This window comes from Pristiophorus japonicus, chromosome 8 (genome assembly GCF_044704955.1).
Source record: "Pristiophorus japonicus isolate sPriJap1 chromosome 8, sPriJap1.hap1, whole genome shotgun sequence".
NCBI lineage: Eukaryota > Metazoa > Chordata > Chondrichthyes > Pristiophoridae > Pristiophorus > Pristiophorus japonicus.
The window spans coordinates 220343340-220363767 of NC_091984.1; the positions used below are offsets into that span (position 1 = coordinate 220343340).

Consider the following 20428-nt stretch of genomic DNA (forward strand, 5'->3'; position numbering starts at 1 on the left):
AACTCACATTGTCCTGCAAGTCGCCTTAGCTCAGCGATGTAGCTTCCTGACCTTCAGATCGCTGGCACGTGTAGAACCGATACCTCGCCATCAGCACGTTCTCCCTCGGGTTAAGATGCTCCCGAACCAGTGTACAAAGCTCCTCATACGACTTATCTGTGGGTTTCACCAGAGCCAGAAGATTCTTCATGAGGCTGTAGGTCAGTACCCCGCAGACTGTGAGGAGGACCGCTCTCCTTTTTGCAGCGCTTCCTTCTCCGTCCAGCTCGTTGGCTACAAAGTACTGGTCTAGCCGTTCGACATAGGCTTCCCAGTCCTCACCCTCCGAGAACTTCTCCAGGATGCCCACAGTTTGCTGCATCTTTGCATTGGATTTGTATACTCGTCGTCAGTTATTGTGTTCCTAACACAGATGAGACTGCACACAGGGAGGTTAAAGTAACTGTGACCTCAGTCTTTAATAAGACACTCCAGAGTGAGGAACAGGCCTTAGGGGCCAGCTTGTATACAGTGCTCCCAAGGGATGCTGGGATCCCTTGGGACTTCAGGGGATGCACTCCCTGGTGGTGGAACATAGGAGTGCATGCTTTACAGATACACAACACTTATTCTTTTGTTCAATAAATTCTTGATTGTTTAAGCCGAGAAGGAAGCCTGATTCTGTGATCTATGACTGCTTGTTGAAGACATGTGAAAATCCTGTGGTGCCACGGGTTAATTCCAACAGCTAAAATCATCATCAGAAAGGGCTGGCTGTTTACAGTGGTCAGTCGAATTTGTTATGTTCAGAATAAATCCACAGGACTATATTGCAGGCTCAACTTTTGTGACCTTGGTCTCTTTATTTCAGACTCGAGAGTGAGGAAGCAGCATGGTGAGTCACCTTTTATACCGGCTTGTCCCAGAGTGCACAGGTGACCCTTAGGTCTCCCACAGGTGTGCCCCCTGGTGGCAAGTCTTACATTTGGGTAAGGTCAACATACATACATAACATCACTCCCCCCCAAAGTCTTATTGTGCAGATTATTTGCAAGTTAAGGCGATGTGGCGCCCCGCGCCCCTGGGTTGATCGCCTGGGTTGAAGTGTTGACATGGTGGGTTCGTCCTTGTGGCTGACGGCGAGATTGATTGTGTTGGTCGGTCACTGGGGGCCAGGTCCTTACGGTGTGGTTCCTGGTTATCTGTTGTTCGCAGTTTGGTCTCGTGCCACTGCTTTACTCGACAGCCCGGTACATGGGTTCGCATTCAAACATTCCATTTTCATCGCATACACTCCATTCCCCCCCCTTGGCTAATGCGATGCTAGTGGCCCGACTGGGGCCCTGAACATGGTCTACAGCACTTATTCTGATGTCGCATGGAGGGGCCGTGCACTTATGGTGCATTCTCTGCTGATGGCATGCGGAAGGCTTGGTTCTGAGTGATTCGGTCTGGTGATTGCGTAACACCCAGGATAGCCGGGTCTGAGGGGAGTCTATCATGGCACGCGTGGTGCTAGGTTTAGTGATTTGGGCGCTGACCCTGAGGTCTGGCAAGCCCAGGATGGCCGCAATGGCTGTTATGTATTGATGTGTGTATCGTCCTGGTACCTTAAATGTATAATAAGCACAATGGTACACCACAGAGGGCGCTGTGGTGGGAGACCTGAAAGTCCTGCAAGAGGCAGTATAAAAGGCGGACCACCACACCTGAGAGTCACTCTGGAGCTGTTCAATAAAGGACCAAGGTCACAGCAGTTAGATTTACACCAGACCGTGTGGAGTCAGTGATTTGTGTGCTACATACACCACATTGGCGACAAGGAAGTGGACGAGTTCCACGCAACCATGGCTACTCTGGGCTCGCTAAAGGATTTTACCGTGGGCAATGATTGGGAGGCCTTTACGAAAAGGCTCAAGAACTACTTCACAGCAAACGATCTGACGGAGGACACGAATGCACTGAGAGAGAAGCGTAAGGCGATATTGCTCTCCAGTTGTGGCGATGAGGTTTATTGTCTCGTCAGGGATTTGCTGGCACCCGGGAGCGCCAGGGACAAGTCACACGAGGAGCTGACTGAACTCATTCGTGACTAGTTGAAACCGAAGGAGAGCATCCTCACGGCCAGATATAAATTTTACCATCACTGCAGACCTGAGGGCCAGGATGTCACCAAATATGCTGCGGACCTCAGGAGACTCGCGGCGCCGTGTGATTTTGGGGCACACCTTGACGAGGCTTTGCGGGACGTTTTTGTCATGGGGATTGGCCACGAGGGCCTCCTTCACAAGCTGCTGGCCACGGAACCCACAGTCACTCTGACAAAGGCCATCACCATCAGCCGGGCATATATGACCTCGACTTGCAGCACCAAACAAATGATCCACACAGTCTCGAACCCGGCAGGCACTGTCCACAGGATAGCGCCCACCACGTGGATCTGCCCGGGGCAGAGAGCACGGACCTCGGGGTCCTGGAACTCAGAGTCCGCCGAGGGGGGCCAATCAAGCAGCACCATGCTGGCGCTGCGGAGGAAGCCATGGGGCTCACCGGTGCAGGTTTGCGGTGTACACGTGCAATACCTGCCACACGAAAGGCCACCTTCAGCGTATGTGTAAAAGAAATCAGACTCACCATGTGGCTGAGGAGATGGGGGATGATCCACTGTTCAGCGAGGAGCAGGCAGAAGAAGATGAGGTGTTGGGACGGTACACGTGCACCGACGATTCGCCCCCAGTGATAAGGGAAGTAAAAATCAACGGAGTCCCAGTGAATATGGAAGTGGACATGGGCTCGGGTCCGTCATTGATGAGTCAGAAAACTTTTGATAAACCCAGCTGCACAACCCAAGCTGGTCCCGGTCACGGCGAAACTGCGTACCTACACCAGGGAACTAATACCTGTTCTTGGCAGAGCCGAGGTGCAGGTATCCCACGGGGACGAGACGCACGCTTTACCTTTGTGGGTCGTTGCAGGCGATGGGCCGACGCTCCTCGGCCGGAGGTGGATGGGGACGGTCCGTGGGAGCTGGGAAGACTTCACCACTCCACATGCTGCTGCTCCCCGGGGTACTGCCGTGCCCCGGGTCCCCAGAGAGCAGCGCCGACCGAGCTGGAGCTGCAGCCTCAATCCCCCCACAGGCAAGCAGAGCAAGCCCCAGGCCCGGATCTCACACAGAGATCCTGCAGCCTCGGCCCCCACAGGCAAGCAGAGCAGGCCCCAGCCCCGGACCTCAAGCCACAGAGATCCCACAGCCTCCGTGAGCTGACAGGGCGCTGTGGGCGGGGTGCGAGAGATCCAGTATGGCCGGCGGATCGGAGGGGCCCGCGCAGAGGGAGAGCCGGGCGGCGGTAGTAGCTGGAGGTCGGCGGCCACGACGGCCGCAGAGGAGGCCACTACGGAGGCCGCAGGGGAGGCGGCAAGTGCGGCGGCTGGAGAGGCCACGACAGCCGCAGGAGAGGGGGCAAGTCAGGTGCTAGCGGAGGGGAGCGGAGGCTGCGGCGGCGGAGGGCAAGATGGCGGTGGCCTCGTGTCCAGAGCAGCAGAGCATCAAAGATGGCGGCGCCCAAGGAGAAGCCTCGTGGAATCCAAGACGGCGCCTTAAAAAGGAAATGCACATGGGAGTCTTAAAAGGGCCTTACCACGTAGTGGTCCCCACAAAGTGATTTTTGTAAGGCAAGAGCGAGTCTAAAATGAGCTATGTTAATGTGAGATGACGGATTTATAATAAGAATTAATATTTTAATGCTGAATGGTCACTGTGTTTGTGTAAAATAATGGATATTAAGTACAATTAATGATAAGAGCTAATAAGGAAAGCAGGGATCCGTTACCATGTCACTGCACCTCACCCAGAGGAGTTGGGATTTATTAACTATTTAATGTAACTGCTCAGCCCGTTACAACCCTAACCCGTTGACGCAACATCTGTACCAGATAACATGTACCATACAAACGCACTGTCTATGCATACCTGCCTTCCGTTGGACAAACAAGGCCGAGATCCCCGGCAACAGCTTTGGGACTGGGGGGGGGAAGTGAGATGTTATGTATCGATGTGTGTATCGTCCTGTGTCCTGGGGGGGAAGTGAGATGTTATGTATTGATGTGTGTATCGTTCTGGTACCTTAAATGTATAATAAGCACAATGGTCCACCACAGAGGGTGCTGTGGTGGGAGACCTGAAAGTACCTGCAAGGGGCAGTATAAAAGGCTGACCACACACCTGAGAGTCACTTTGGAGCTGTTCAATAAAGGACCAAGGTCATAGCAGTTAGATTAACACCAGACCGTGTGGAGTCGGTGATTTGTGTGCTACATACATCACAATGGCCTTAAGACTTTTGGTGGTGGCGGGAGGCCTAGTGGTCCCCGTGGACATTGGGCCATAGTATGGGGGTCCCGGACCACCGACTGCGTGTAACTACCCTGCCTTGCTTTGCAACATTGGGTTGGGTCTATCGTCTTTGAGGCAGATCGGTTGCCACATCCCGTCTAGCAGTTCGCCTTTGGCAGGCGGTAACTTGGGATCCTGGCTGGTCCAGGTCCTAAGCTGGGGGGGCCGTTACGGTGACCCCTCGCTTTCTAGCACTTCCACGACTGCGAGTGGGTCTGCAGGCTGCGCCGTTTCCACCCCGGGGGTGGGGAACGGTGGCCAACTGAGAGCAGGGGTGCCGCTCTCTGTGCCTGGCCCGTGACGGATCAAGTTACAGTGCACAGACAGTGTTGGACATTCTCGAAACAATGCATCGATAATCTCTGCTCTCCCAAGCTTGTGGGATGAGCAGCTTGTCTGACTTGAGCACATATTGGGACACTCTTTTGTACGTCTCTTTAGTCCCGTGAACACAGGCTGCTGTTTTGTTTAACTTATTTAATACATGTTCAATCTTTTGGGGCTCGCCCGCTACTTTTGCTTGCTGCACAACACTCCCGACCCGTGCAGTAACATATCACTTGCTATGGATGCTTTGTTAGATACATATACAACTGGTTGGGGTTCGCCCGCTCCTTTGCTTGCTGTACAACACACCCGACCCCGTGTGATAACACATCACTTGTTACAAGTACTTTGTCAGATACGACCGGTTGGTGTTTGCCCGCTACTTTGGCTTGTTGTACGGTACTCCCAACCCCATACAATGGTACATCATTGGCTGCGAAAGACCGCTCGCACGGGTTACATGGTGCACACAATTTATTTGAGCGTGGTGGGTTCCTGGCCTCCACCGCGGCCGCCCCTTTACCTTTGCTCCGAACCCAGTCGTCTTCCTTGCTTGGCGAAACATTCCTCTGTTCAGTTGTGGTGACCTTCCGTGGTTTGGACGCTCTCTTGTCCCATGGTCTGGACGCTCTCTCGTCCCGTGGCCTGGACGCTCTCTCGTCCTGTGGTCTGGACGCCTTCTCGTCCCATGGTCTGGACGCTCTCTCGTCCCGTGGCCTGGACGCTCACTCGTCCCGTGGTCTGGACGCTCACTCGTCCCGTGGTCTGGACGCTCACTCGTCCCGTGGTCTGGACGCTCTCTCGTCCCGTGGCCTGGACGCTCACTCGTCCCGTGGTCTGGATGCCCTCTCGTCCGTGTCCATGATGCTGACTGCCGTGATCTTCCTCCTCAGGTATTTTGCCTCTGGCGTTGGGAAGACGCATTTGGATCATTTTGGCTGGAGTCCCACTCCACATGGTCGACCTGGAGCCTCTTCCATCGTCGCGAAGGGGTCGTCGGCTTCAGGTGTTGATTACTGCACCTGTAGCTTTGCTCAGTTGAGCATTACCTTCTCGTGGTTGTGGTGGGTGGCCCGGCCCTTGCCGCGGAGATCTGCAAATGGATCTGCACTTCAAAGCCTGGTTCAGCTGGAAGAAGTGGTTTGCTTGGCCTTTGGGAAAGGGAGGCCTCATTCACCGGAGAGGGTGCGCAGAGGTCTTCCCAATTCCATCGAATCTTCCCCATCCACCTCCTGCCAAGCAGCGTTGGCCCATCACCTGAAACAATCCACAGTGGTAAATCGTGCACCGCTCCCTCATGGAATACTCTTATGTCCACACTACCAATAACTGGCATCAGTTCCTTGGTGTAGGTGCGCAGCTTTGCCTGAATCGGGATCAGCTCGGGTCGCTTGTGATATGTCCTTACTATACAGTATAAATGCACACGAGGCCCATACTTGAGAGAAGGTCACTCTGTGACCAGTTACCTTTATTACCAAGACCTCAAGTGATAAAGGTGGGTGGAGCTTCCCCTTTTATACCTGAAAATCCAGGTTAGGAGTGTCTCCCACAAGTTCGCCCCCTGTGGTCAGTGTTCTCACGGTGTACAACTTAGGTCAGTTTATACATGGGTTACAATGATAGTTGAATACACGACATCACCTCCCCTCCAAAGTCTTATTGGGATCACAGGTTAAGTCTCTCTGGTGGTTTACGCTCCCTTGTAGAGTGCCTGAGTTGGGGCTCCGGTTGTTGGGCGCTGGCCTGAGTGTCTGCTGTTTGTGGTGCCTCAGGCCTGTCCTGACTGCCCACAGTGACTGGGCTCTCCCCCACTTGGTTCCGGTGTTCGGTCACTTGTGATGGAGTAAACTCTACGTCGTGTTCTTCCTCTGCTTCTTCTATGGGGTTGCTGAACCTCCTTTTAGTTTGATCCACGTGTTTGCGGCAGATTTGTCCATTGGTGAGTTTAACTACCAAAACCCTATTCCCCTCTTTGGCAATCACAGTGTCTGCAAGCCATTTGGGCCCTGCAGCGTAATTAAGGACAAAGACAGGGTCATTGACATCAATACATCGCGCCCTCGCATTCCTGTCATGCTAGTCACATTGTGACTGACGCCTGCTCTCAACAATTTCTTTCATAGTAGGGTGTATAAGGGATAACCTGGTTTTGAGCATCCTTTTCATTTGCAGCTCTGCGGGTGGAACCCCTGTGAGCGAGTGTGGTCGGGATCTATTGGCCAACAGGAGGCGTGATAAGCGGCTTTGTAGGGAACCCCCTTGGATTCTGAGCATCCCCTGTTTGATTATCTGCACTGCTCGTTCCACCTGGCCGTTTGAGGCCGGCTTGAACGGTGCCGTTCTGACATGGTTGATTCCATTGCCTGCCATGAAGTCCTGGAATTCAGTGCTTGTGAAGCATGGGCCATTGTCGCTGACCAAGATATCCGGTAGACCATGGGCGGCGAACATTGCCCATAGACTTTCTACCATGGCAGAGGATGTGCTTGAATTTAAAATGGCACACTCAATCCATTTGGAGTAGGCGTCTACTACAACCAAAAATATTTTTGTCATGAAAGGACCTGCGTAGTCCACATGGATGCGTGACCATGGCTTGGCGGGCCAGGACCAGGGGCTAAGGGGGGCTTCCCTGGGTGCATTGCCCAGCTGAGCACACGTGTTGCACCTGCGAACACAAAGTTCCAGGTCTGCATCTATCCCTGGCCACCAAACGTGTGACCTGGCAATTGCCTTCATCATGACAATGCCTGGGTGCTTATTGTGAACTTCTCTGATAAACACCTCTCTGCCCATCTGGGGCATGACCACTCGGCCTGAATCGAGAGTTCAACCTTGCACCTATGAAACGGTGTAAATTCCTCAGGGCATGCCCCGTACGTGGCTGCCCAGTCCCCATTCAGGACACATTTCTTAACTAAAAACAGTAGCGGGTCTTTATTTGTCCAGACTTTAATCTGACAGGCTGTCACAGGTGAGCCTTCGCTTTCGAAAACTTAAACAGCCATGACCATCTCAGCATCATGCTCAGTTGTCCCCTCAGTGGTGGCTAGTGGGAGCCTGCTGAGTGCATCGGCGCAGTTTTCAGTTCCCGGTCTGTGCCGAATTGTGTAGTCATAGGCGGCTAACGTGAGTGCCCATCTCTGTATGTGGGCCGATGCATTCGCATTTATGGCCTTGTTGTCGGACAAAAGGGACGTTAGGGGTTTGTGATCTGTCTCCAGCTCAAATTTCCTGCCAAACAGGTACTGGTGCATTTTTTTTACTGCATATACACATGCTAGCGCTTCCTTTTCTACCATCCCGTAGCCCCTTTCTGCCTGGGACAGACTACTGGAGGCATAAGCTACCGGCTGTAACTGACCATTGGCATGCACATGCTGCAACACACACCCGATCCCATAGGACGACGCATCACACGTTAAAACAAGTTTCTTACACGGGTCATATAACGTTAACAGTTTGTTGGAACATAACAAATTGCGTGCTCTATCAAAAGCCCTTTCCTGGCTGGCCCCCCAGACTCAATCGCGACCTTTCCGTAGGAGCACGTATAGCGGCTCTAACAGCGTGCTCAATTTGGGAAGAAAGTTGCCAAAATAGTTCAGGAGCCCCAGGAACGAACACAGCTCCATCGTGTTCCGGGGTCTGGGTGCTCTCTGGATCGCTTCCGTTTTGGACGCAGTAGGTCTGATCCCGTCTGCTGCTACCCTCCTCCCAAGGAATTCTACCTCTGGAGCTAAGAAGACGCATTTCGCCTTTTTCAGTCACAGCCCTACCCAGTCCAGTCTGCGTAGCACCTCCTCCAGGTTGTGGAGGTGTTCTTCAGTATCGTGACCCGTGATGAGGATGTCGCCCTGAAAAACCACCGTCCCTGGAATCGACTTGAGGAGGCTTTCCATATTTCGCTGAAAGATCGCGGCGGCCGAATGAATCCCGAACGGACATCTGTAATACTCAAACAACCCCTTGTGTGTCGTGATGGTGGTCAGCTTCTTCGACTCACTCGCCAGCTCCTGGGTCATGTAAGCTGAGGTCAGGTCCAATTTTGAAAAAAGTTTGCCACCGGATAGCGTCGCAAAGAGATCCTCTGCCCTCGGTAACGGGTACTGGTCTTGGAGTAACACCCGATTGATCCTGACCGACCCATCCGCCTTGAGCACCGGCACGATTGGGCTCGCCCAGTCACTGAATTCGACTGGTGAGATGATGCCTTCCCTCAGCAGGCGGTCCAATTCGCATTCTACCTTTTCCCGCATCACGTACGGCACCGTTCTGGCCTTGTGGTGTACTGGCCTGGCGTCCGGGTTTATGTGAATCACTACCTTGGTCCCCATGAAAGTGCCGATGCCGGGTTGAAATAATGAGTCAAATTTGTCCAGGACTTGTGTCAATAGAAGAAATTGCATTGACATCGCCCCATTTCCAGTTCATGACAGCAAGCCAACTCCTCCTCAGCAGTGCGGGACCGTCCCCCGGGACAATCCAGAGTGGCAACCTGTTCTCCGAATCTTTGTGGGTCACAACTACCGTGACGCTGCCTAGCACCGGAATGATCTCCTTTGTATATGTCCGTAGCTGTGCGTCAATCGACAATAATTTTGGCCTCCTGGCCTTGGACACCCACAACCTTTCGAACTGTTTGATACTCATCAGGGACTGGCTGGCCCCCGTGTCTAGCTCCATTAATATTGGGATGCCATTGAGGAACACTTTCATCATTATTGGTGGCGTCCTGGTATATGAACTGTATATGTGCTCCACATGAACTCGCTGAACTTCAGCTTCCAGCGATTTCCCCCAGTATTAATTTGGCCTCGTAGGGCTTACATCGGGCCCGTCCTCCTCGTACATCAACCTGGCTGCAGGCTTCCTGCACATACATGCCAAGTGACCGCTGACGTTGCAGTTTCTGCAGGTATATTGCTGATACCTGCAAGCTCTGACTGGATGTTTGCCTCCACACCTCCAACATGAGCTAGAGGCCCCATTGTTGGAAACAAAAGGTCCATTACCAGTCGATCGTCTCTGACTGTCTCTGTAACTGTCCTTAAGCGCACCAGTAACAGGTGTTGATGGCTGCATTACTGGCCACATTGTGCATTGTGATGGCATGAATCGCCATTCAGCTAGCCATTGTCTCTGTTGAATTCCCCCTTTGGGTTCGACTGCATGCTGGGGCATGTCCGATTGCCCTTGTCTGCCTAGAGAACTGTGTGCCGCGTTAACAATGTTGACTTCCTGGTCATTTGCCGCATTTGAGCCAAGATTTTTCTCATACATCATTCTGGTCTCTTCCTCCCCTGAGATAAATGTCTGGGCTATCAGAGCCGCCGCTTTCAAGGTCAAGTCTTTGGTCTCAATCAGTTTCCTGAAAACCCCAGCATGCCCGATGCCCTCAATAAAAAAGTCTCGCAGCATCTCAGCTCTGCATGCATCTGGGAACTTACATAGGCTCACCAGTCGCTGGAGATCTGCCACAAAGTCTGGAACGCTTTGCCCTTCTCGCCACCGGTGCGTGTAAAACCGGTGTCTCACCATGTGCATGCTGCTCGCCGGTTTAAGGTGTTCCCCGATCAACTTACTGAGCTCTTCAAACGTCTTGTCCGCCGGCTTCTCTGGCGCTAGAAGGTCCTTCATCAGGGAGTACGTTCTGGATCCACAAACCATCAGGAGATGAGCCCTGCATTTGTCGGCCGAATCCTGTCCCAACCATTCCTTAGTGACAAAACTTTTCTGTAGTCTCTCAATAAAGTCGTCCCAATCATCACCAACACAGTACTTCTCTTCTGTGCTGTTAGTGGCCATGCTCCCATGGTTTAAATCCCAGTTTCTCGTCACCAATCATATGTCCGTACTATACAGTATAAATGCACACGAGGCCCATACTTGAGAGAAGGTCACTCTGTGACCAGTTACCTTTATTACCAAGACCTCAAGTGATGAAGGTGGGTGGAGCTTCCCCTTTTATACCTGAAAGTCCAGGTTACGAGTGTCTCCCACAAGTTCGCCCCTCGTGGTCAATGTTCTCAAGGTGTACAACTTAGGTCAGCTTATACATGGGTTACAATGATAGTTGAATACATGATAGCTTGGTTTCGTCGCTCCCCAGCTTCTCAAAAACCTTCTGGCTCATGACTGATCGACTCGCCCCCGTGTCTAGTTCCATGAAGACTGGAGTGCCATTAAGTTCAACTTTTAAGATTATCGGAGGGCTTTTGGTGGTGAAGGTATGTATCCCATATACTTCCTCTTCATCCTCGGGTTCAATGCCTCTTCTGCTCGTTCATCGTGATCCTCGCTGGATCGGTCGTCCTCTCCTGACTCTGCCACGTGGTGAGTCAGGGATCGTTCACTGGAGGTGCCCCATCATTCCACAGCCCTAGCACACATAGGGCTTGAATCGACATTGTTGAGCTCTATGGCTGCCCCTGCAGCGCCAACATGGTGCTAATGGATACACATTCATGCTCCACAGCGGACTCTGAGTCACTCTCGGCCTAGGTCTGGCCTCTGCACCCATGTGGGCCCTGCCCTGTGCCGTTGTGCCTGCTGCAAACATGATTTTGTGCACGGTGCTCGCCTGTGAGCTTTGATTCTGTGAAGATATCTGTTTCGTATTATCGCTTGTGGATATGAAAGCTTGGGCTATCGTGGTGGCCTTGCTCAGATCTAGGGATTCGGCAGACTGTAGCTTGTGAAAAATGAACTCGTGGCCAATTCCAAGCATGAAAAAGTCCCGCAACATTTCCCCCAAGTATCCTACAAATTTGCACTGTCCCCCAAGGTGTCTTAGGTCGGCGATAAAACTCACCACGTTATGGCCCTCAGAGCGGCAGTGCTTGTAGAAGCGGCCACCTGGCCACCAGGATGCTCTCCTTCGGCTTGAGATGTTCCTTAGCCAGCATACACAGCTCTACGTAAGATTTGTCCGTTATTTTGACTGGTGCCAGCAAGTTTTTTAGGAGGCCATATATCGAAGACCCACATACGGTGAGGAGAATCGCCCTGTGCTTGGCCTCCATCTCAGCTTTGTCCAATTCGTTGGCCACAAAGTACTGGTCGAGCCGCTCAACGAAGGCTTCCCAATCATCACCCTCAACAAATCTCTCAAGAATACCAACGGCAGCCATTACCGCGTGAAAGTTCGTGATCCGTTACTCGTCGCCAATTTGTTATGTTCAGAATAAATCCACAGGACTATATCACAAGCTCAAACTGTTGTGACCTTGGTCTCTTTATTTCAGACTCTAGAGTGAGGAAGCAGCATGGTGAATCACCTTTTATACCTGCTTGCCCCAGTGTGCACAGGTGAGCCTTAAGTCTCCCACAGGTGTGCCCCCGGTAGCAAGTCTTACATTTGGGTAAGGTTTACATATATACATAACAGTATTATCAATAGCTTATCCAGATATCATCATCATCATAGGCAGTCCCTCGAAACGAGGATGACTTGCTTCCACACCAAAAAAGGATGAGTTCACAGGTGTTTTAATGAAGGACCTAATATTCCAGGTCCTGTGCCACATATTGAAGGGTGGAAGATGCCTGTGTGTGGATTTTTTTAACATGGGGTGACCGTTGCACATCAGCCACCACACTGGCTTGACAGAGCGAGGTCTTGGTCCAGTGGCAAGGGTTAACCAAGACAACTGGAGACCTGCTCTGCTGCATGGACCTAGTGCCAGATATCAAGGCTACTGATAGCATGGCTAGGACGAGCTCAGCTCACCCAATACTGGAAACTGAACCTCAGCTTTCTCGGTCTGAATTGCTGAGCTGCCCCTGACTGCGAATCTGGACATAAGAACATAAGAATTAGGAACAGGAGTAGGCCATCTAGTCCCTCGATCCTGCTCCGCCATTCAATAAGATCATGGCTGATCATGCCGTGGACTCAGCTCCACTTACCCGCCCGCTCCCCGTAACCCTTAATTCCCTTTTTGGTTAAAAATCTATCTATCTGTGACTTGAATACATTCAATGAGCTAGCCTCAACTGCTTCCTTGGGCAGAGAATTCCACAGATTCACAACCCTCTGGGAGAAGAAATTCCTTCTCAACTCGGTTTTAAATTGGCTCCCCCGTATTTTGAGGCTGTGCCCCCTAGTTCTAGTCTCCCCGACCAGTGGAAACAACCTCTCCGCCTCTATCTTGTCTATCCTTTTCATTATTTTAAATGTTTCTATAAGATCACCCCTCATCCTTCTGAACTCCAACGAGTAAAGACCCAGTCTACTCAATCTATCATCATAAGGTAACCCTCTCATCTCCGGAATCAGCCTGGTGAATCGTCTCTGTACTCCCTCCAAAGCCTGTATATCCTTCCTTAAGTAAGGTGACCAAAACTGCACGCAGTACTCCAGGTGCGGCCTTACCAATACCCTATACAGTTGCAGCAGGACCTCCCTGCTTTTGTACTCCATCCCTCTCGCAATGAAGGCCAACATTCCATTCACCTTCCTGCTGCACCTGCAAACTAACTTTTTGGGATTCATGCACAAGGACCCCCAGGTCCCTTTGCACCTTAGCATGTTGTAATTTCTCCCCATTCAAATAATAATTTCCCAAGGCGGATGACCCCACACTTTCTGACATTGTATTCCATCTGCCAAACCTTAGCCCATTCGCTTAACCTATCCAAATCTCTTTGCAGCCTCTCTGTGTCCTCTACACAACCTGCTTTCCCACTAATCTTTGTGTCATCTGCAAATTTTGTTACACTACACTCTGTCCCCTCTTCCAGTTCATCTATATATATTGTAAACAGTTGTGGTCCCAGCACCGATCCCTGTGGCACACCACTAACCAACGATTTCCACCCGGAAAAGGACCCATTTATCCCGACTCTCTGCTTTCTGTTCGCCAGCCAGTTCTCTATCCATGGTAATACATTTCCTCTGACTCCACGTACCTCTATCTTCTGCAGTAACCTTTTGTGTGGCACCTTATCGAATGCCTTTTGGAAATCTAAATATACCACATCCATCGGTACACCTCTATCCACCATGCTCGTTATATCCTCAAAGAATTCCAGTAAATTAGTTAAACATGATTTCCCCTTCATGAATCCATGCTGCGTCTGCTTGATTGCACTATTCCTATCTAGATGTCCCACTATTTCTTCCTTAATGATAGTTTCAAGCATTCTCCCCACTACAGATGTTAAACTAACCGGCCTATAGTTACCTGCCTTTTGTCTGCCCCCTTTTTTAAACAGAGGCGTTACATTAGCTGCTTTCCAATCCGCTGGTACCTCCCCAGAGTCCAGAGACTTTTGGTAAATTATAACGAATGCATCTGATATAACTTCCGCCATCTCTTTTAATACCCTGGGATGCATTTCATCAGGACCAGGGGACTTGTCTACCTTCAGTCCCATTAGCCTGTCCAGCACTAACCCCCTAGTGATAGTGATTGTCTCAAGGTCCTCCCTTCCCACATTCCTGTGACCAGCAATTTTTGGCATGGTTTTTGTGTCTTCCACTGTGAAGACCAAAGCAAAATAATTGTTTATGGTATCAGCCATTTCCACATTTCCCATTATTTAATCCCCCTTCTCATCTTCTAAGGGACCAACATTTACTTTAGTCACTCTTTTCCGTTTTATATATCTGTAAAAGCTTTTACTGTCTGTTTTTATGTTTTACGCAAGTTTACCTTCGTAATCTATCTTTCCTTTCTTTATTGCTTTTTTAGTCATTCTTTGCTGTTGTTTAAAATGTTCCCAATCTTCTAGTTTCCCACTAACCTTGGCCACCTTATACGCATAGGTCTTTGATTTGATACTCTCCTTTATTTCCTTGGTTATCCACGGCTGGTTATCCCTTCTCTTACCACCCTTCTTTTTCACTGGAATATATTTTTGTTGCGCACTATGAAAGAGCTCCTTAAAAGTCCTCTACTGTTCCTCAATTGTGCCACCGTTTAGTCTGTGTTTCCAGTCTACTTTAGCCAACTCTGCCCTCATCCCACTGTAGTCCCCTTTGTTTAAGCATAGTACGCTCGTTTCTGACACAATTTCCTCACCCTCAATCTGTATTACAAATTCAACCATACTGTGATCACTCATTCCGAGAGGATCTTTTACTAGAAGATCGTTTATTTTTCTTGTCTCATTACACAGGACCTGGGACAATGTAGAGGGCCCATGCTACTTGTGGTTATATCAGGCGACCGCTAATAGTAGATTAAAGGGTTTGTATTCACTTTTAATATTCGACTTGCAACACACTGCAACTCCTCTGTTTCATATATCATGTGGTGATTTGGTATCTTTGTATAAAATCTTGGCCAAATGCAATTTGAAAGGGAAAGACTGTTTTCCAAAATTAATCTGGAACAGAATTTAGCAGAATGCTAAACCAGTGTAAATATCAGCTCTCTGCTTCCGCCTGATCCGAGAACAACCAAACGCTGTTACTAATTAATATACATTGGGCAATTTCCTGTTTGTAAGACTCTGGGACATTGACTGTCAGTCGCAGTGCGAGTGACTACACTGCGGGCCACCGTTACATTCCTATTGATTTCCGGCTAGAAATTGAAGTTTCACTTTCTCTGAAGTTTCCTCCGAGCCTGTGTTTTGTGGAGGCTATCCAAAGGGTAGGTGATGAGAGGCAATTCTTTGATGTGATCATTTGCAGGAATGTAAGTGGGATGTGGAGGGGTGGGTGGGAAGGGATTAGAGTTGGGTCTCGGGATGTGGGATTGCTCTAATGCTGGGGTGGGGAGGTTAGAGGCAGCGGGTTAGCCAGGTTTGAGGAGTGAGGCGGTCAAGAGGACTTGCAATTGCGAGCACTTCAGTGATAAACCTGGGACAGACTGGGATTGCGGGGTCTCGGTGATTGACAGCTCTCACTCAGTCTCCTGGGGCGGAGAGGAGCTGCTATGTTGTTCCCGTCGCTGCATCTTTCGGCTTGACACATCCGACCCTTGAATGCCAGCGGAGGGGTAATGACGGCCAACGCTGACAGTTTCGCCGTCATTACCACCGTAAAATCCGGGCCATTTAAAACTTCTGCCAAAACGTTCTCTTCACACGGAGAAGGAGCAAGTGAAATGGAGCCGGGCACGGTAGTGGTGAAACCCCCCTACAACCATTCAATAAAGTGGGATGATTTGGTCGTGGGACTGCAAGTTCCTCCTGGATCAGTTTCCTCATCCTAATCTGTCTTGTAAAGGGGGGAAATCGTCTCTTTTGCCACAACATATCTCACACAAGTGAAGCAACAAGTCACTGTAACTTCAAGTTTTTAACATACTATCTGATTTTTTTTAAATAAATTATTTCAGCAGAAAATAAATGGAATCATCAGATATTTTTTCTTTTGAATTTTCAAATATTCTGTGGTTCTTAATCCGTGTTTAAAAGTTTTTCATCTTGCAATTACTGCTGTTCTGATATCCAATGATACTCGGGCATGTAGTGTAACCGCCTCAAATATCAGTTGAGCAAAACCCAGAACCATGAGGTCTTGTTCCTCTGCTGCAGGTCCTCTATATTTTCCTGATTGCATCCCATAATGCATTGTATGATGGTGCATTGGTGTGCATGACACTGTGCCATGACATCATGTATCCATCATAGAACTCCTTAGTACAACAATCTAGGCTGACGCTCCAGTGCAGTGCTGAGGGAGTGTTGCACTGTCCGAGGTCCCGTCTCTCGGATGAGCTGTCAAACCGAGGCTCCGTCTGCACTCTCAAGTGGACGTAAAAGATCCCATGGCACTATTTTGAAGAAGAGCAGAGAAGTTATCCCTCGACCAACAACAAAAACAGATGATCTGGTCATTATCACATTGTGGGAGCTTGCTGTGTGCAAATTGGCTGCTGCGTTTCCCACATTACAACAGTGACTATGCTCCAAAAGTACTTCATTGGCTATAAAGCACTTTGGGACGTCCTGAGATCATGAAGGGGGCTATATAAATGCAAGTCTTTCTTTTATTATTTTAAAATTAGGGCCAGTAATACTATCCAGACATGAGGATTTGGAGCTGAGAATCAATAACCCTCTCCTCACTCCGCCATGAGCCATAAATACAACTGGAGTGTTGGAAAGCACGTTTTCTCCAGTAGGTGTTGATAAATCTGCCACCTAGTCTGGAGGTGAGCCAGATAGTTCAGAATGTTCCGGGCTCCTGATTGGTGCTGTATTAGCTGATAATGAGGGTGGCATTTGAGTAACTGCAATTTTCCTCAGTGTCCCTCAGAATTGCTATTCATAAATCTTATGTTTGGTCATTCGATGTAATACCACCTCATTATTGAAGGCAACTTGATCCTCAATAGTTAGGCTGCTACATGGAGAATGGCCACAGCAAGATCTTGAGTGCTGTTCATATCCAGAAAGGGTTGCTACCTTTTTAGGAAAGTAAGATGGACCTGCAAAAAACTCGAGGGAGCATTTGAAAGCTGTATATCATCATAGGCAGCCCCTCAGAATCGAGGAAGACTTGCTTCCACTCCTAAAGTGAGTTCTTTGGTGGCTGAACAGTCCAATACGAGAGCCACAGACCCTGTTACAGGTGGGACAGACATTCGTCGAGGGAAGCCACAACTTAGGCCGTGATTTTTCTTTCTCTTCCTTATCTTCAGGATGAGTGCGAAAATAGAGCCCCGAGGAATTCATGTTGACCAGTCCGAACTGATGTGTCGTGATAACTGTGGTTACTATGGAAATCCGGCCTGGCAGGGCTACTGCTCGAAGTGCTGGAGGGCACAGAATCGTAGGAGGCAGCAGGAACAGCAGCATGATGAGCAACTGAATAAAGGGTAGGTGTGGCTCCACACACAATCGGTTGACAATGACATAAACGCAGGCAAAATTTTAAATTTTATATTAATGTTGATCAGCGTTTTACTGTGAACTTGTGTTTATTGAGTCTGGACTGAGATTAAACCAAACTCATTTTGCACAGCTAGCAAGTAGAGGGGTATCTCTAAAGTTTGAATTGGAGTTAAGAACATAACAAATATATGCAGGGATAGGCCATACAGCCCTTCGAGCCTGCTCCACCTTCAATAAAACCATGGCTGATCCAAAGATCGATTGAGCTCGGTCTTGAATATACTCAACCACTGAGCATCCTCAGCTCTCTGGGGTAGAGAATTTCAAAGATTCACAACCCTCTGAGTGAAGAAATTCCTCATCTTAGTCTTAAATGGCTGACTCCTTATCCTGAGACAATGCCCCCTGGTTTTCGACTCCCCAGCCAGGGGAAACAACCCCTCAGCAATCTCTGACAATCCCCCTCAGATCACCTCTCATTCTCTAAACCCCAGAGAGTATAGGTCCCAGAAGTAAATCCCAAGCACTGCCCGGCCTCTTCCCTCCCACTGAAAGTAGCTTTTGATGAGCTCAAAACTTACTTCATATCAACTGATTCTGTGAATTACTCGGGTACCGTTGAGCTGGATGAAGCTGCCTGAAATAGCTGGCAGTGGGTATGACAAAATGGAGCATGGAATGCTTTTATCTGTAGTATATTTTAATTTCTTCTCGTTTTGCCATCAGATATACATAAGGTTTAAAAAAAACCTCTCAGTTTGTTTAACTGAAAAAGGCCAGCCTATTTGACGGACGACAGCACCAAATGTAGACAGGTTGTCTATAAGGGCATTAACGGGACATGCAATGTAACTGGTAATTCTGTGGCTGATTGCCTGGTCTATTGAGTTCCAAACTGTTGATATCCACAGTGATCAGATGGATCTTTTAAAGAATTTTGATTTGCAGCTCTGAGATAAAAGGACACAAGGGTTTTAATGCCTTTTTGTTCAGGATTTCTTCAAAGGAAATTGGAGCTATATCTTGGAGCTGTAGTATTGCACCAAGGCAGCATTCATTCTGAAGCCAATAATAACGGGAAGGCCAAAAACTATGGAACAAGAAACAGCCATGGATGGGGACTGTGTTTCATGGGTCAATTTTAGCTCGTTATTCCTAGAAGACCAACAAATTATAATTAATATAAATATACTGGTTACATTTAGTACTGGTCATTTATTTGTTTACTGTTCAACCATTCTGGTAGTTTAAAGCCCAAGGCACACTCTGCTAATTATTTTTGAAAACCATGTGGTAGGACGTAATGTATTAGATATTTTGGAAGTGAAGGACCACTCTGGGTTGTAGGGAGCACAGACTCCTTCGGGAGTGGCCCGAGTTACTGGACCCAAGAATAATATTTCATCAAATGTAACAGTGGGTTACCTGGAGACTTTAGCACATAACTCAAACATGTTCAGTGCATTGTGTATGTTTTCTTTCAATGTATTTATGCAGATATTCTTTTTGAGGTTGCCAGTTATTTTGATCACCCTATAAAGGGGAAGGTTATGCTCAAGATGCTGCTTTTATGTATTTTTTGGAAAGTTTATAAAACTACATTAGTTCCTTTTTAATGTGACAAAATCGAATGTGATTCAATGACCATGGCTGTGGGGAACCCCACTGAATGCTTTCACTTCCTGTTGCTGCTATTCTTGTTTGAGTTTTTTCCCATGTGTGCATATGTGTGTGTCTTATATACTTGTTTCCTGTGGTAGTAAAGGACACGCTGGACTATGAAGCTTATTAGGCAGCGCTCTTGCTCCTGAGTTCAGAGAGCGCGCTCACTACTGATATGCATGTTGGTAGGACCAACACAGAATGCTCTCTCATTTTAAAAAAAAATATATATATATTTATTAATTCTTCAGGTGGAGGCAAGGCCAGCATTTATTGCCCATCCCTAGCTACCCTTGGGAAGGTGGTATTGAGCTGCCTTCTTGAACTGCAGCAGTCCCACAGGTGAAGGTACTCCCACAGTGCTGTTAGGTGGGGAATTCCAGGATTTTGACCCAGCGACGATGAAGGAAAGGCGATATATTTCCAAATCAGGGTGGTGTGTAATTTGGAGGGGAACTTGCAGGTGATGGTGTTCCTATGTGCCTGCTGCCCTTGCCCTTCTAGGTGGTAGAGCTCATGGGTTTGGGAGCTGCTGCTGAAAAAGCCTTGGCGAGTTGCTGCAATGCATCCTGTAGATGGTACACACTTGAGCCACAGTGCACCAGTGATGGAGGACATGAATGTATAAGGTGGTGGATGGGATGCTAATCAAGCGGGTTGCTTTGTCCTGGATGATGTCGAGCTTCTTGAGTGTTGTTGGAGCTGCACTTATCCAGCCAAGTGGAGAGTATTTTATCACACTCCTGACTTGTGCCTTGTAGGTGGTGGAAAGGCTTTGGAGAGTCAGGAGGTGAGACACTAGCCACAGAATACATCGCATCTGACCTGCTCTTGCTGCCACAGTATTTGTGGCTAGTCCAGTTAAGTTTCTGGTCAATGGTGACCCCCCCAGGATATTGGTGGTGGGGAATTTGGCGATGGTAATGCCGTTGAATATCAAGGGGCGGTGGTTAGACTTTCTATTGTAGGAGATGGTCATTGGCTGGCACTTGTGTGGCACAAATGTCACTTGTCACTAATCAGCCCAAGGCTGATCTTGCTGCAAGTGAGCTTGGACTGGTTCATTAACTAACTGAGAAGTTGCGAATGGAACTGAAAACTGTGCAATCATCAGCAAACATCCCAACTTCTGACCTTATGAAGGGATGGTCATTGATGAAGCAGCTGAAGATGGGCCTAGGACATTGCTCTAAGAAACTCCTGCAGCGATGTCTTGTGGCTGAGATGATTGGCCTCCAACCACTGCAACCTTCTTCCTTTTGTGCT

The 20428-nt window shown here is 49.0% G+C and overlaps 1 protein-coding gene across 2 annotated transcripts in view; it reads left to right on the plus strand.

The window, feature by feature from the left end:
- LOC139269017 (rab5 GDP/GTP exchange factor-like) overlaps positions 1 to 20428 on the plus strand; it is a 194323-nt gene that overhangs the window by 150599 nt on the left and 23296 nt on the right. The window contains exons 1-2 of one of the 2 annotated variants that reach the window (XM_070887946.1): positions 15205 to 15309; positions 17308 to 17484. In XM_070887946.1, coding sequence (XP_070744047.1) covers positions 17309 to 17484 — 176 coding nt within the window. In that variant the 5' untranslated portion in view covers positions 15205 to 15309; position 17308. Of the gene's footprint in view, positions 1 to 15204; positions 15310 to 17307; positions 17485 to 20428 lie in introns of those variants that run through there. The other variant, XM_070887947.1, reaches the window with a different exon arrangement.